The 17,558-nt window shown below is 45.3% G+C and overlaps 1 protein-coding gene across 1 annotated transcript in view; it reads right to left on the bottom strand.

Annotated features, from left to right (window-relative positions):
- DPP6 (dipeptidyl-peptidase 6) overlaps positions 1–17,558 on the bottom strand; it is a 308,399-nt gene that overhangs the window by 228,070 nt on the left and 62,771 nt on the right. Inside the window, exons 4-5 of the mRNA XM_015413434.1 lie at positions 7,589–7,683; positions 5,475–5,549 (exon numbers count right to left, since the gene is read on the bottom strand). Of these exons, the coding sequence (XP_015268920.1) occupies positions 5,475–5,549; positions 7,589–7,683 (170 nt within the window). The remainder of the gene's footprint in view (positions 1–5,474; positions 5,550–7,588; positions 7,684–17,558) is intronic.

Below are 17,558 nucleotides of genomic sequence, written 5' to 3'. Positions count from 1 at the left end.
CCACAGTTTTCTCACTCACTAATTGAAGAAATAGTTCATCCTGAATCTACTGCCCATAAGTTTTTTGGATGCCCTTGAGTTCTCATATTTTGAGAGAGGGAAAGGGGGAATTGGTAGGTTGGGGAAAGTTAAAACTCCCTCCCCCCTATCTGTGGTTTCCTTCCTAAGCATGGTGGAGACCTGTGAATCCAGATGCAAACCTCTGCTGAATGGTTGGTTTGGCGAAAAAGTGAGTGGAATATCAAACCCAATCCTCCCATAGTGTCTTCTAAAAATCTGCTTGCTTTTTAGGTTATTTATTTGGATTATCCACAATCCTCCCCCCCCAAACAAACAGATAAACAGTATCCATAAAGACTTGTTTGCTGTACTTTCCATGCTAATGGGATTAATGCTAAATCAGAAACCCAGAAGCACACAAACCCAAACCACCGTTGTGTGGTAGAACTGTCTTTTAGCATTGAGTGACCTGGGTGTACTTCACCATGCTAGCAAAAAGAAAACCCATCCAAATTCTGCGCCACAATAACTTCTTACTAAGAAAAGCCGGATTTTGTGATGTGACCTCTATAAATTAGGCCAGCTAAGGAAATCTGCATACAGTTGCTAAATTCAAACCATTTTATCTGCCTCTCTTAGCTTTGGGAAGACAGAAAGAGCTGCAGAAGGGACTGGAAGCCCCCTAGGGGTGCCAGCCTCTAGGGGGGACCTGAGGACCCCCCCCCAAATTACAGCTCATCTCCAGACTACAGAGATCAGTTCCCCTGGAGAAAACGGATGCTTTTTGGAGGGTAGAATCTAGGAGACAGTACCCCACTGAGGTCCCTGTCGTCCCCAGGCTCAATCCTCAAATTTCCTGGACGTTCTCAACCTGGATCTGGCAACCCTACCCCCCCATCCCCTGCTGGTGGCCAGGGGGCACCTGACAGCCCTAAGGTAAAGGTAAAGGTTTCCCTTGCTCAAAAGCCAGTCGAATCCGACTCTAGGGTGCGGTGCTCATCTCCGTTTCCAAGCCGAAGAGCCAGTGCTGTCCGAAGACTTTTCCGTGGTCACGTGGCCGGCATGACTAGATGCCCAAGGTGCCCGGAACGCTGTTACCTTCCCACCGAAGTGGCACCTATTTATCTACTTGCAATTTCTTGCTTTCGAACTGCTAGGTTGGCAGGAGCTGGGGCCTCACTCCATCATGCGGCACTTGGGTCTCGAACTGAGCCACCACAGCCCCTCAACAGCCCTAAAGCCTCCCCTAAAAATGATTCAAGAAACTCTATTGAACCCCACTCTAAATCCAGCCCAAGCAGGGCCTGAAAACAGAATTTTCAGATCCCTCTTAGCCTAGATTCCCTCCCCCCCCAACCGCCATCTAAATCTGGCAAACAAGCTGCAGACATTGATTCTGCAGACATTGGTCCCAAGGAGGTCGCTGTCTGGGACCAATTCTTCTGTTATAACTACTTGGATGTCTGTGGAACGGAGTCTAATAAATGTTAATAGCTCAGCCTTAACTCCAGCACTGGGAACAGGGAGATTATAATTAATGTGTTATTTCAGCAGCATGAAGACGTTGACATTTAGTTTCTGCTGAAATTTATAGTGTGATTGAGGGAAGGAGGGCTGGTAGGGAAATTATACAAACGGGGAGACTAGAAATCCTTGCCTCAAAGACATCGTCCGTGCAGGCTGCTGCTACTATGAACTCCTTTGTCCTCTGAGGTGTACTTTATGCCCATGGTGTCTGCTAGATGGCAGTGTGGCCCACCTAGGAAGAAAAGGGACTTGGCAACGTGTACATAAAAACTGGCAGCAAAACACGCAATGGCAGCAGACTCTCCAGCTTCACCTAAATCAAAGAACACCAGTTTTCATCGTATAATGTCTTGATTCCTGATGCCAGAACATATGCCTCTAACGTTTCTTGAACAGGCCGCCAGCTTTCTTGCCTCAGTACTGGATTTGTTGGTATATCTGATATCTTAAAATCCAGAGTCTACAGTATTTGTGAAGTTAAACCTGTGAAACAAGCCTCAAACAATCAGTTTTGTGCCACCTTAATGCAAAACTACAACAACCACAAAATATTCCGGTCAGACTTGAGTTCAGTAGCACCTTGGACCAGCAAGATCTCCAGGGTATGCGCCTGCAAGAGTCAAATGTCCTACTTGGTATCAGAGAAAGGGAGCTTTGACTCTGAAAAGTTTATCCCTTGGAAATCCCGTTCGTCTTTTAATGTGCTCCTGGACTTGCTCTTCTATCGCAGACCAACATGGCTACCCACCTGGAATTAATTTTTCCAGATAGCAAATTTTACATTCTGAAGTTAAGATATATGGGCCAAGAGTGATACCTACAATACTCAATGGAACTGACATGACTTTCAGTTTGGTGTAGTGGTTAGGAACGTGGACTCTAATCTGGGGGACCAGGGTTTGACTCCCCACTCCTCCACATGCAGCTGCTGGCGTGGCCTTGGGTCAGTCATAAGTTCTTTCAGAGCTGTTATCTCAAGGGCAGTTCTGGAGAGAGCTCTCTCAGTCTCGCCTACCTCACAGGGTGTCTGTTGTGAGAAGGGGAAGGGAAAGGAGATTGTAAATCGCTCTGAGACTCCTTTGGGTAGTGAAGGGCAGGGTATAAATCCAATCTCCTCCTCCTCCTCCTCCTCCTCCATAGGGAACAGCTGCTCTCAAATTTCATGTGACAAATGTAGGCGGTAGCACAACACTGTTTTACTAAAGGCGATCAGTATCTATGTTCAAGAGCTGCTAGGAGGAAAGAGCAGAAGAGAGATCCCTAGGGGCCATTGGGTAACTATTAGAATTCTAAGCCTATTGTTCACAAGGAAGCATTTCAATGGGTTTAAGAACATCAAAGGACACTGTATTAAATGGTGGCTTTTTGGTTGTGATCTTGAGGAAGTGACAGCGCTCCAGTTTCCCTTGCCACTTTCTGTTGCTGAAAATCCTAACATCAAAGTGCTTTTAAAAAATCACCCTATGCATTAAAAACAGACATTGCAGTTTGCACGGATACATGAGGCCATATAACAGCAGAAGTCCCAAGTATAAAAGGAGATCTTTCAGTCTCTAACCCTTTTCATTGTGGAAATATATCTTTGCACCAAAAAGGAATAGTAACTTGCTTAAAAAAAAAAAGCTGGGAATTTAGAGGAGCTAGTACATTGCAGCAATATACTGTTATTGCATTGTAGTTCAGGTGACACTGCCGCCCCCCCCCCGAAAGTCCCGTGGTGGTCTGGGAGGGGGAAATGGTGGCCATGAGGGGCTGAAGCAAGGAAAATGGTACTAGTGCTGGTGAGACTTTAAAATAGGGGCACCTTCTGCCCACGTGCATGCAAAGGTGCTTTGATGGGAAATCTTTTTTGGGGGGGAAAGAGGTGGCTGAAAGATTGAAGCAAAAGAGGAAGAAACCAGGAAGTGGACGAGTAGGGGGATGGCATCATGTGGACACTCCAAAAATCCCATTCCAGTTTGGATGTGAAACCAGAGCAAACCCTTCATGTGCAAGCAATCACCAATTCCAAGCAAAGCGCAGAGAAGACTATAGCTAGTAGTATTATCTCCAGATAGACACAGATTTAATAAAGTGCATCACATACATCAATGCGTTTGAGTGCTTGTTCGTTACTTCCAATAAAGCTGAATCACTTGCTGAATCACTCTACGGGTCCTTTGTTAGCGCGATCTAACAAGTAGTATTATCTCCAGATAGACACAGATTTAATAAAGTGCATCACATACATCAAAAGGAGAAATCATCAGACAATGTTTACTATTAAAGATTCTACCCAGATTTGTATTAACAAGCTTCAGTAGTCCATAACACTTACCTTCAGTACAATAATAATCTTTACAGTCCAAAGATTTTAAAAAATCAACCAACTAGGAGACTACATTTCACAGGGTGCACTGTGTGGCATGTCAAACACTGCCAGAGCAGTGGTCAGAGGTGCTGGGAAAGGGAGTAAGAAGGAAGGGAAGGGAGGGAAAGTGAGCCAGGGACCGATTCCCCACAAACAGCTGTGTCATCATCGCTCTTCCATTTTCCCCAGTCGTATTGGTCAATTTCACACTATTCACTGCACGGCCACATTTTGACCCGCATCTCCCCCAGATTTCCTTTGCATCTTCTCGGTCCTCAAAAAACATGACTGAGAAGATGCAGGGGAAATTGGGGGGAGATGCAGGTCAAAATACGGCCATACAGTGAATAGTGTGCAATTGACCAATACGACCAGGGGAAACGGAAGAGTGATGGCAGCACAGCTGCTTGTGGGGAATCGGTCAGGGAATCTACCTGTTGGCTGACCTACCAACTGGCAGATTGGCTGGTCAACTAGCCACATGCCCATCACTGCCAGACTGGCTACCTAGCAGCAGCCACCACCAAGTAAAGGGGGTGAGTGGGACAGGTGTAATTTTGGTAGTGGTGCGTGGTCAGGGGCTCATGGGAAAGGCCCAGCAAATACAAGCAGGAGTAATTTGCCAGGCCTTTTTCTGATGTGAACCTGGAAGGTTTTACCAATAGTTGACACCTACTCATGGCATTTTACTCCAAATCCCGTTAAAATCTCTCCGTATGGTTTCAATGTAAGGCTGTGGTCACACTCATTAAATAAATAATCCACCTTTATTTCACTTTCAGCGCACGTTCTAAATGGATATTACTGTATGAACTGGCAAAATCCAGTATACTTTTTTGGTGATGCATTGTTTATTTTATTGTCTTATACTATTTCCCCCTTGTTCATAAATTTTGTAATTTACCTTGAGTCTCATCAGGAAAGGCAGACTCTAAATAAATAACCTGTTGACTATGGGCGTTAGTAGCCAATGGCTGATCCTCATCACTGTTACTGACTACTAGCTGATGGATGCTCGGGAAACCGTCAACAGAAGTGCCCATAAAGTATCCTTTCTCAGAGCCTGTCTTCTTTTCCCTTGTCACATTCAGCCACGTTTTAGCCAATATGCCATTCCTCCTTTTTGACAGATTTGCACCCGCTCCCAACATCATCTAACTGTTGAACAAAACAGTCCAAGGTGTCATCACTCTAAATTTGTGTTTGAACAAACTCTCACTTCTTTAGCAGCCAGGGGCTCAATCTTTCTCTAGGAAACATTATCCAAGGACCAAACTAGGATGATATTGTATTCCCGAGTCTACCATGTGGACGGAGTGCCATTGTAGAGCCTGTGTGTTACTTTCAGAATTGCTGTGGGGTTCCCATACTACCAATAAAAACGGTGGTGGTGGAGAGTGGGAATCCCTCACCCCCCTAAACTGTGATCCCGGGCAAGTTTGGGCCCCTGTGGTAATTTTAAAAGTGAAAAGTGGTGCTCTGTCCCTGCGGCAAACTCAAGAATGCAATCTCATCTAGCTTGGCCCTAATCTGAAGAATACGAAAGGAACAAAACACCATTATCTGTTGGCCTGAACTGTAAGTATTGTTTACTTACCGGCTTGATATCATATGCAAAAAGTGCATATTCTCTGTCTGGTGATACTTCATATCGAACAGCCCTTATGGATACCTAAAAGCAAAACAAAACCCAACACCCCAAATAAATACATTTTAATACACATGCATAATTTCACAGGTAAAAATAAACAACAACTGATAGCTTCTCCAGAATGAGATGCTTTGGGAGAACATTGTGACAGCAGGGAAAATGCAAACCTTACTAGGTGAAACACTGGCTGTGGTCACACATACTAAATAATTCACTTTCAGTGCACTTTCCAACTGGATTTTACTGTGTGTGAACTGGCAAAATCCAGTTCGAAAGTGCATTGAAAGAGGATTGAATGTGGATTAGTGTGTGTGACCGTAACCACTGACTGACTCAACACCTACAGGAGGACCAGGGGAACGCACAAAGATTCCTGACACTGCAAATATTAACACCTGGCACAGTCTCAAAGGGCTAGTTTTCATGGTACCACAGCATATGCTGTACATACCACAGGGGTACAAGAGCTAATCTTTGCCACACACATTCCACGACACACATAGACAATTCCACAAACAAAACTTTTTTTTGTTTCGCATAAACAAAACCTATTTTACCAGGGCACCAAGTGAGCTGTGTGTTGTACAAAAGAGACTGTTCCAACCAATGTTCCCCCTAAGCTGTGGAGTCTCGTGAGCAAAAATTCTACTTTGTGAGCTACTGGCATTGAAGTTGTGAGCGAGCCATTGGGCTCCTGCATTAATTAGTTTGCTCTGGAGCCCTCCTTCCTGAGCTGAGACAAAAATGTGTGAGCTGGAAGATAAAAAACTGTGAGCTAGCTCACACTAACTCAGCTTAGAGGGAACACTGATTCCAACATGACACTGTCTTGGGTAGTTCCAGGCGGGCAGCCATGTTGGTCTGAAGCAGTGGAACAAAGTTTGAGTTCAGTGGCACCTTTAAAAACCAACAAAGGCCCTGTTCTCACGAGGGGTTTTGGGCCGGGAGTGGGCTGGATCGGGGCCGCAGCAAACAATCACCCGGGGGGATGGCGTCCCCCAGCGTCCCCCCCAAATGACCCCTGTTTGCCACACACATTCCACGACACACATAGACAATTCCACAAACAAAACTTTGTTTTGTTTTGCATATTTTTCCAGCAGCACCAAATGAGCACGTGTGTTGAACATAAGAGACTATTCCAACATGACACTGTCTTGGGTAGATGCAGGTGGGGCAGCCATGTTGGTCTGAAGCAGCGGAACAAAGTTTGAGTCCAGTGGGGGCACCTTTAAAAACCAACAACGTTTTATGCAAGCCTATACCTTGAATGAGACTTTGTTGGTCTTAAAGGCGACACTGGACTCAAACTTTGTTCTACTGCCTTGGGCATTTTGCCTTTCTGTGAATAATCTATAGGCTGGGGGCAGGGTCGAAGGAAACCCTCCTTCGCACTAAAGGGGAGATTAGTCCGCTCTTGAGAACCTTTCGGTCATGAATGGGAAATCCTCCCGCACTGCTGAAAAGGTGAAGGGGAATTGGTACATTTTCTGCAAACCCAATTCCCCCCTCCTTTTCGGGAGAGCCTGTGACAAGCCGCTGGCTTCCCTGAAGCTTGCTGAAATCCCAGCTCCAGCGGGATGGCAGCTCACATCCGCCTGCGTCTTTACACTTGTATTCTGTTTACAATTTGTATATTGTTCATTGATGTTGTTACCTGCTGATTTGTAATTGTAAAATTTTGTCAAAAATAAAAATTACTTAAAGAAGAACTGCATAAGAACATAAGAGAAGCCAATGTTGGATCAGGCCAATGGGCCATCCAGTCCAACACTCTGTCACACAGTAGCCAAAAATACCAGGTGCCATCAGGAGGCCCACTGGTGGGGCCTGGACTCTAGAAGCCCTCCCACTGTTGCCCCCCCCCAAGCACCAAGAATACAGAGCATCACTTGCCCCAGACCAGAACTGCATCTTGCTGCTTAGACCAGGCAATTGAAAAAGCTTACTAGTTTAGCAAGGCTCTACATGTGAACTCAGTCTTCAAGCTATTTTCTCCTTTCTGGGCCTGAGCGCCAAACAACTGTGAAATTATTCTGGCCGTTAAAGAAGGTACTTACAATTATTTTGTTATCTATTAACACAGTTGACCTGTTTGTTTCAACATTCTGCAATATCACAGACCCGTTCCGGTTTCTGTAAATGAATTCAGTATCTGTAAGAAGGAGAGAAGAACAAAAAGAAAACTGTGATAGGCATCAAACAAATTATCAAAATTTGGGCTACAGAATTTGTTTGCTCATCGAGGTCTGAGGTACATCAATCTGCAGTTCAAACGTTCAAATTGTGCCCTGCAGGTCTGGGATGTGATCTTAGGCATTCCACAATGGGATCACTAACTGTGAACTAGTTAAGTGGAAATACAAGTTTTTGTGATAGTTATTTTCTTCTGAGGCACACAACCACAGGGGAGGACACATTCTGCGATAGAACTGACTCCACCCCGCCCAGAATCTTCTGTAGTGCTGAGAAGTTTTGTGGCAAATCAGTCAGTGCTGAAAGTCAATATCACCTGAAGGTAGAACTGTAAAAACTTTGCTTTATTAAAATACTGGGAACCCATACTACTTCGAATAAAGTAAATCTAAGATGGTACTTAATACACACACCACCCAATGTGTGCAAATTGAAGGAGAGCCCTGCTAAAACTCCTAGATATAGCAAAGTAGTTTTGAAGAAGATATCAAAATGGGACAATCAGCCAGCAAACCATTATATTGTTCATACATTGTCTGTTTTGGACTATTTAATTGTTTATATTGTTTGACCGCTTATATTGTTAATACATTCACCGATTCAAACCGCTTCACTGTTTACACTTTCTGTTTTGGGATTTTTCACAGAAGTTACAAACTGAGCGTCTTTGGATTTTTTTGTAGTAATACAAACGGCTCTGTGCTTTTTTATAAGCTCTGGTTCTGTGTACCTCTTTTTCTCTGGTTTTCAGAGGTATCTCCCCCTTCCTCTTTCCTTTGTAAAACTCCTAAATTGTAATTGGTGGTGAGGGGGGTTGAAAACCAATAATCTAAATGAAAACCAATGATCAAGAACAAGCATGGCCAATGATGCTCCTATAAACAGAAGCATGGATTAAAACCTGTCCTTTCGGGGCCAAGATTTCCCAGATCATTTTAAGTGGATCATTTGGATTGGCTAATCCTGTTCATGGAATCAAGGTGCTTAAGGTAAAACATAATTTTGAAGTTTAAGGGAGTGTTTTCTTGGTTCTATGTTACACCATGGTTTTTGTTCAGTACCATGGGGATTGTAATGGCAAAACCTAGAACTCTGAATCCCAGAATCTTCTGCCGTCCTGGAAATTTTACAATTGCTTTCACATCTTCCCACCAACCCCTCCATTTCTTTTCCCAACATACTACATATTGGAAATGCATAGGTACAATTGCAGCACTCGTGGTGGTGGTAGAGGAGGAAAGAGCTGTCAAGTTGCAGCCAATTTATGGTGACCCCTCATGGGCAGGGGTCATTTCTTGCAGGAGCGCACAGGAGCGGAGCTCCGGCAGTAAAAGCCCAGGGGGCGGGCACATGCAACAAGCCCCACCCCCTGCTCCCAGAAGCAAGAAGCAGCCAGGTAAGGTGCAAAGCCCCCCCAGCCCCCCGGTCCAAAACAGTCCAGTGGCACCTTTAAGACCAAGTTTTATTCAGGTACAAGCTCTCCCTCCTCTGCGAGGACAGATCTGCACGTCCCCCCCCCCAATCGCTAGCAATCCAAAGCAGTCCAGTGTTGCCTTCTGACACACTTCTGGTGATGTCAGGGTGTGTGGCATATGCAAATAAGTTATGCTAATGAGTTACGTTAATGAGCCCCTGCACCTCTTTTTCTACGAAATGACCCCTGCTCATGGGGTTTTCAAGGCAAGAGACATTCAGAGGTGGCTTGCCATGGCCTACCTCTGTGTCGCGACCTGGGTCTTCCTTCGTGGTCTCCCATCCAAATACTCCCTGCTCAGCTTCCAAGATCTGATGAGACCGGGCTTGCTGGGGCCATCTAGGGCAGGGCAGCACACTAGAGTTTACTATGATACCAAAGAATCTGAACACTCTTTTAAGTGAACGAAGCAACCCACATCAAAATCCAATTTCTGTCCACATCCCGCAAAACTTAGAATTGATAAAGGAAGCCAAACGACATGGTTACCACACAAGATACGTTACATTTTGAATAATTAAATAGTCTTCTAAGGTTTAGAAGGACTGGCTTTTGGAAGCTTGGAACATACACCCTACATCGTATCAAAAAAAGGGCCAGGAAAAGTGAAAAAGTAAAACCAACATTGATCTGCTGGGGCTGGAGATCTTGCTGTTGCAGTCAATATGCGTCATCAGCAAAGGGTCGAAATTTAATGAAGAGCAAATTGGCTTGCTTTAAAGAAGCAGACATTGATCGGCTTTGTGACCCAAAGCAAAACACAATAAGGCTTCGCCAGTCTCCAAGTCCTGTAATCATAGGCGTCTTAAGATCAATGAGTAATCATTCTCAGTTGGTGTTTTGAAATGTGTGATTCATATTATTGAAGCTGTATTCATTTTAATAGGGCGTCCCTCAATCAAAGACAGAGAGTAACGTAGCAATCTTTGTCTGTAATGAATTCTGTCCAGCAGGCTGATGAGAATTTCAGCCTGATTTATAGTTGTCATCAGAGCTGATAAAGGTCATCACTGAATCTCATTTTTAATGCTTCCAGTTTTTATACGGGACTGTTTTCAGGCAAAAGGATGTTGATATTTTGAAACTCCCTAGGCAAAGAACTGTTTTTTCCAGTATACACACAGGATATGCCAAAATCCCTTGAATGAATTAACTCCTGTTTGTTTACAGGAAACTAACCAATAAACCCCTTTGTACAACAGAAAATGCTTTTGTTTAAGCATGGGGGCGGGGGAAGGTTGATATTCCAGTTTGGAGTAATGGTTAAGTGTGTGGACTCTAATCTGGGAGACCAGGTTTGATTCCCCACTCCTCCACTTGCAGCTGCTGGACGACCTTGGGCAAGCCATAGTTCTGTCACAGCTGTTGTCTCAAGGACAGTTCTGGAAAGAGCTCTCTCAGCCCCACCCACCTCACGGGGTGTCTGTTGCGGGAAGGGGAAGGGAAAGGAGTTTGTAAGCCGCTCTGAGACTCCAAGTGAAGAGCGGGGCATAAATCCAATCTCCTCTTCTTCCTTATGGGTGTCAACCTCTTGCATGTTATCAGGCACCAACTCTGGAGTGTCTGTGCCCTTGGAAGGCACTTTTTGAAAGATATGGGGGGCTGCCAATTGAAAAGGCAGAAACAAAACTGTGCCCAAGATGTGTTAGCTCCCACCTATTGTGCGTTTGAACATGAATCATTTGACGATTGCTGGCAAATCCCTAATTCATTTTCTGGATTACTGTAAATAAATATCTCTCCAGTATATTTGATAACATGAAGATACCGAGTAAAGTCACTGGAGAGGACAGGCTGTGAGGAGAGAGACCAGTGGAAGGACACAGCCATTCTCTCCCTTTACTTGCTACCCTTCAATGGGACTTCATGAAGCTGAGGGACTAAACAATACAATGGTGGGTAGTTCCAAGGGGAGGACTGACCCCTTAATAATGGTGACAACAGGAAGTCCTTTTCACAGCGAACCCTGTAGAGCTAGTGGCAGAAGAACCTAGTACTCCTCTAGGAGAGAGGCCACGGCTGACTGGAACAGTATCTGCTTGGCATATGGAAGGTCCCAGGTTCAATCCCCAGCATCCCCACTTAAAAGGAATCAGGTCGTAGGAGATGTGAAAGACCTCAGCTTGACACCCTGGAGAGCTGCTGCCAGCCCAAGTAGACAATACTGAACTTGGTGGACCAAGGCTGTGATTCACGTTTGCGCACTGCCACAGGGTCATTCAGCCCCAGAAGATTCAAAGCGGCAATGGTCAGGTGTTTTGGTAGTTGATTCTGTGGCTCTGGCAGACAACAGGACCCAGCGGTTGCTGTTGCTGAAATCCTACTGAGCACCAAGAAGCCATGGAAATGTATTGATGGTGGTAGCTGTGATGCAAACAGCACTGCCTGCCCGCCTCTTCAAGGAGAAGATGGGCAGAGGATCAAAAGGTCCATGTAAGTGTGTGTGTTACAGTGCAGAACACTCACACTCTCCTTCTGTTTTAGGGCAAAACTATACATGAGAGAAGACTCTTGAGAACTATACATGCTGGAGAAGACTCTTGAGAACTATACATGCAGAACACAGAGCTGCCACCAAAACTGGCATCCCTGTATTCGCTTCTCTTCTCCTGTCTACAGAACAGAGTTCCCTTTATCCCTTAGTTTTAGTATCATTTCAATATGTGTTTCCATGCTCCACTAACAGCAGTCCATTATGTGCTTGGGGCAGAATAACACACACTAAAATGATGTCAGGACACGGGGTAAGTTGAACTGATATTTGTGGGAAAGAAAGGGAGAACTCAGCACAGAGATACCATTTTCAGTGGAAGCCCCGTGCAATATATCTATTATCTACCCTTTACTAGACTGTATATCCACCAAGAATCTCCCCTCTCCTTCACTTACCCTCACGAGTGGCTACATGCTGCAGGGTGTATCTCTGTTTAAGACTGCACTGTAAACTACTCACTTTGTTGCTACTTTCTGCTTCTTATAAGGGGTAGCCATGTTAGTCTATCTTTGCAAAATAAAACACAAATCCAGTGGCAACTTAAAAGATTAACATTTATTTCAAATACGAGCTTTCATGAGTCACAGAGCTTACTCCCTCAGACATCTGGAAGGAAATCAAACTGGGAATTCTATTTAAAGGAAAGATTAAAAGAAGATTATAAAATGGGTTGGGATGGAGGGCTGGGTGCGGGCTTTTCAGGTGTAAATCCTCTGTGTGAATGACTAGAATGTGATTAGCAGTTACAAACAGATAAGCAAGGTGATGGAGTTACTCATGGAGTAGTCAGAAGTTTAAGCAAATTAACTGGTATTGGTAACAAGGTTATGTAATAACAGCCAACTAAACTTTCTAAAAAGTGAGCCAAGTTGAACAATTAGAGATTGCAGTAAGAAAATCCAAGTCTCTGTTTAAGCCAGGATGACATGCAGCATTTAATTTTTGTCATGCACTTTAATTCAGCATTTTTATGTTGTACGATGCCTTTGATTTTTTTTTTGTTTTGGTAGAACAGTGACTTCCAGGTCTGTAATAGCATGTCCAGGCAGATTAAAATGTTCCACCACCTGTTAATCAGTGTTGCAATTTCTCATGCCTGCTTTGTGTTCATCGATTGTCTTGTGCAGAGACCAACACATCTGTCCAATGTAGACAGCATGAGGGTATTGTTGACACATGATGTGTGTGTTAGGTGCCATCAAGTTACTTCCAATTTATGGCAATCTTATGATCCTCAAAACATCCTGTCATTAACAGCCTTGCTCAGGTTTTGCAAAATGAGGGCTACGGCTTCCTTGATCGAGTCAATCCATCTCATGGGCTGCCATCACATGAGCAGTTTGCGCCGATACAGTTGTGTTAACCTTTTCGGCTCTAAAGAGCATGATCAGACAACAACATCTGCCCTCCGTGCACCTTCTGTAATAGCATGTCCAGGCAGATTAAAATGTTCCACCACCTGTTAATCAGTGTTGCAATTTCTCATGCCTGCTTTGTGTTCATCGATTGTCTTGTGCAGAGACCAACACATCTGTCCAATGTAGACAGCATGAGGGTATTGTTGACACATGATGTGTGTGTTAGGTGCCATCAAGTTACTTCCAATTTATGGCAATCTTATGATCCTCAAAACATCCTGTCATTAACAGCCTTGCTCAGGTTTTGCAAAATGAGGGCTACGGCTTCCTTGATCGAGTCAATCCATCTCATGGGCTGCCATCACATGAGCAGTTTGCGCCGATACAGTTGTGTTAACCTTTTCGGCTCTAAAGAGCATGATCAGACAACAACATCTGCCCTCCGTGCACCTTTCGTCGACACCCTGCTTTGCCTCGCTTTAGAAGTGAAGAAATCAGGCACCGGGGAAAGTCTGGTATTCAGGGGTGCCAGCACTTTCACGTCGCGTTTTCAGCTGTCTGAACTCACCTCTTGCGAAGTCAAGCCGTTTGGGAAGTCTGAACCTTCCCTTCCATTTCCGCCTCCTCTTTTTTTTTTAAATTGGGTAGTGTTGTCAATCACCACAGCCAAATAGTCATTCTGGATTAGGAGTTCCCGGGAGAGTTGTTTTCGAGTGACAAATCCCACCCCCAGCCCCTTTCTCCTGTTTCTGCATCAGAGTCTGAGATCATCCCATGATTGACAGAAGGGTAAATGCACTGAAGTCTATGGGACTACTCTCATGTAAATTTGCACTTTACCTCCCCCCCCCCATGTATTCCACAGAATTCCACAGAAGAGAGGTGAAGAGAAGGAGGCCGAGAGGGGCCGGAGTACTTGGCAGAGAGATTGTGGAGCTGTCAAAAAGGAGCTGGAGCTTCGGATATGCACTTATGTGCACAGGTGAAAGAAGAAAAAAAGAATGCTGCAACAGTCTGAACGATGGACCATGGAGCAAGCGTGCAGTGAAGCCGGTTCAGGTGGGATGTCTGATCAAAACTTCCTGCAACTATTTAAACCACCGCAAACAGAAGCACAGCCAGATCACGCCAAGTCTCCATTGTGACCGCAGGCCATGGTGGATCTTTCTCTTTTGTTTCTACCTTCAACTTTCCCTAGCATTATTGTCTTTTCCAGTGCCTCTTGTATTCTCATAATGTGACCACACTACGATATCCTCAGCTTAGTCATTTTAACTTCTAGGGACAGTTCAGGCTCAATTTGATCTAAAGGTAAAGGTAAAGGTTTCCTTGCTTGAAAGCCAGTCGAATCCGACTCTAGGGTTGCAGTGCTCATCTCCGTTTCAAAGCCGAAGAACCAGCGCTGTCCGAAGACGTTTCCGTGGTCATGTGGCCGGCATGACTAAACACCAAGGCGCATGGAACGCTGTTACCTTCCCACTGAAGTGGTACCTATTTATCTACTTGCAATTTCTTGCTTTCAAACATCTAGGTTGGCAGGAGCTGGAACTAGAGACGGGAGCTCACTCCGTCATGCGGCACACTCGGGTCTCGAACTGCTGAACTACTAACCTTTCACAGCCTGCAGTTCAGCATCTTAACCACTTGAGCCACCGCAGCTCCTCAATTTGATCTACAACCCACTTATTTGGTGGTCCATGGTATTCATAAAACTCCAACACCACATTTCAAATGATGATACAGGATGATAAATATTAAATTGGATGATGCGCAAGTGGATGAGCCCTCGATGGTGTAACTAATATTGTTAGGTCCTGTAGCGCTGTTGCCTCATGTTCCTTCTAACAGCCATGATCCACCCAAACAAGGTATCACAAGACGAAGGAGGGACTTGCAAAGGAAACCGACTAATTTCAATGCAGATGTGTTACAGGACAATAGCTAAGGGGGGGGGATCTGGATTGCAGCACTCTGAGTATTTTATTGCGGCTATCCTCAACGAGTCCCAAGATTACCTCTGAAATGAAACAGAGAGGCCAAAAATCAATGTGAAAAAAATATACCCAAGGAAGAAAGACACCAGATTTCCAGGAGCACGGCCAAGTTCTTACCCCAATAAACTCTTATGTTTCTACGGCTCTTATCTAGCCATTTGCATTCACAGCAGATAATTCTGCACATAAAAAGCATTTGGCTGAGGTGTTTGAGTAGGCCGCAATGGCTGAGTTTGTAGCAGGTTTACAGATTAAAAACAAATAAGCCATTTGCCTGGAAGTTCTTATGATCTCAGATGGAATATAAATGGCAGGTGGAAGAGGGGGGGAATGGAGGCATTCTAGGCAGAAAGGCATTTCGGAGTGAGTGGAAAGAAATCTATGACAGGTGGGTGGCAACAATGAGAGTTTATTTGTGATTCATGCCGGCAATTAATAGCATGCAAAGGCCCAGCGTTGAGGAAGCAGAGTTCCCGCTGACAGACCTTGGCAGAATGGCTTAGCATGAACAAAACCCGGCTGAGATCAGGGAAAACTGGAACTGGACCAAGACACAGGGAGACACTCTAGTGCCTGACACAAAACATACAAAGACCTGATCTCCACCCCACCCCAGTCTAGGTAAATTACAAAAAAACTAACAAGACAATCTTAAAAAGAGTTACAACTTTTGAACCACCTTGACTTCAGTGGACGTCGAAGGGTGTAACTATGCTTGGTATGGTACTGCGAGTGACTGCCGAATTCCAGAAGGGTGGCCGTGCTAAGCAACAAAGAGTCTTGGTAATGTTCCCTCTAAGCTGAGAGTGTGAGCTGGCTCACAGTTTCTTAGCCTCTGGCTCACACATTTCTCTCTTAGCTCAGGAAGGGAGATTTTCCTTCAGGCTTGGCGGACCCCCCAGGTTTCCCCAAAAATCCTTTTTAAAAGGTGGGGATTAACCCCCCCCCCAAAAAAATGGATCCTGCAGTTTCACTGAGGCAGCCTCACTGAAGGTGTGCAGGTGGCCAGGTGAGGAGGAGGGGAACCCTTGATGCCCCACCACCATTGAAAACACCACTAAAGTGGGCAGTGCTGGAGGTGGGTGGGTGGGTAGAGAAGGAAGAAGAGCCTCTGTGGGCCCTTCCACTCCACACTTTCTGTGCATATATAAGTCTGCCAAGGGAATATAATACTTTAATGCATCCAAAGAAGTGGGCTGTGTCTCACAAAAAGGATTGTGCCACAATACATCTGTTAGTCTTTAAGGTGATTCCATTCAACCGTCTGGTTCGATAATTGCCAGTTTGCTCTTCTTTAACAGGAGCTGCGGTGGCTCAAGTGGTTAAGATGCTGAACTGCAGGCTGTGGAAGGTCGGGAGTTCAGCAGTTCGAGACCCGGATGCCGCATGACGGAGTGAGCTCCCGTCTCTAGTCCCAGCTCCTGCCAACCTAGCAGTTCGAAAGCAAGAAATTGCAAGTAGATAAATAGGTACCACTTCGGTGGGAAGGTAACAGCGTTCCGTGCGCCTTGGTGTTTAGTCATGCCGGCCACATGACCACGGAAACGTCTTCGGACAGCGCTGGCTCTTCGGCTTTGAAACGGAGATGAGCACCGCAACCCTAGAGTCGGACTCGACTGGCTTTCGAGCAAGGGAAACCTTTACCTTTACCTTTACTCTTTAACATCTGCATCTTGCTCCGATCTGCACTCTGGAGGGCTGCCTCACCCAGTCTAACACAGCAAGTACAGACTGGAAAGGCGGGGAAGGGAAAAGTAGAAGAGGGAACGCAACTTAGGAAACAGCCGGCATGCACAAACAGAACAAGTCTCCCCCCACCACCACCAGTGTATAGGGCTGGAGACTTGATTCTGCCTTGGGCCATTGCTATTCCGATGCTTTCTCTGGAGAGCCCTGCCCTGTGGCAAGGTTAGGGAGCAGGAAGCAAAAGCCTCCCCAAACTGCCAAGAAGCAGCTGTAAATAAATCACTGGCTGTTGCCCTTTTTAGTTTCCATCCTCTTCTAGTGAACAAAAGAAGAGTTCGGTGGGACCTGAAAGGCTATACCATTCCTTGCAGCACAGGATTTTGTGAACCTGACCCCACTTTGTCAGATGTCCTGCTCCTGGCCCCAAAGGGGCAGTCCCACTAGTCTCTTGTGGCAAAACTCAACAGTGGCTTATGTTGGGAGTAAAGTTTTTCCTGCTCATACTTAGACCCCTGTTTATTTTTAGTGGATTGTGAACAAGGAAAGTAACTGCATCGGCCGAAATGCCCATGAAAATTTATGCCACAAGAGACACGCATGGTTTTAAAGTAACACGAGACTCTTCTTTTGTTATTGTAGGAACAGGCGAACGCAGCTAACCGATAGATTTCCCCCCCCCACTCCCAATTCTCTTCTGCTGTCTTGGCATCGGCTCGCCTTGCCTTCTCTGGTCCAAAAGCAGCATGACAACTTTTGAAACGGGAAAAGGGTTTCTGTCCCTTGAGCAGCGCAGCCAAAGGCTCCTCGCACCAGACGCAGCCCCTGCTG

Source organism: Gekko japonicus, unplaced genomic scaffold, assembly GCF_001447785.1.
Source record: "Gekko japonicus isolate JY-2015 unplaced genomic scaffold, Gekko_japonicus_V1.1 scaffold105, whole genome shotgun sequence".
In the NCBI taxonomy this organism is placed as follows: Eukaryota; Metazoa; Chordata; class Lepidosauria; order Squamata; family Gekkonidae; genus Gekko; species Gekko japonicus.
Note: the sequence above shows the minus strand (reverse complement) of the source record. Positions and strands in the feature narration are given on the sequence as shown.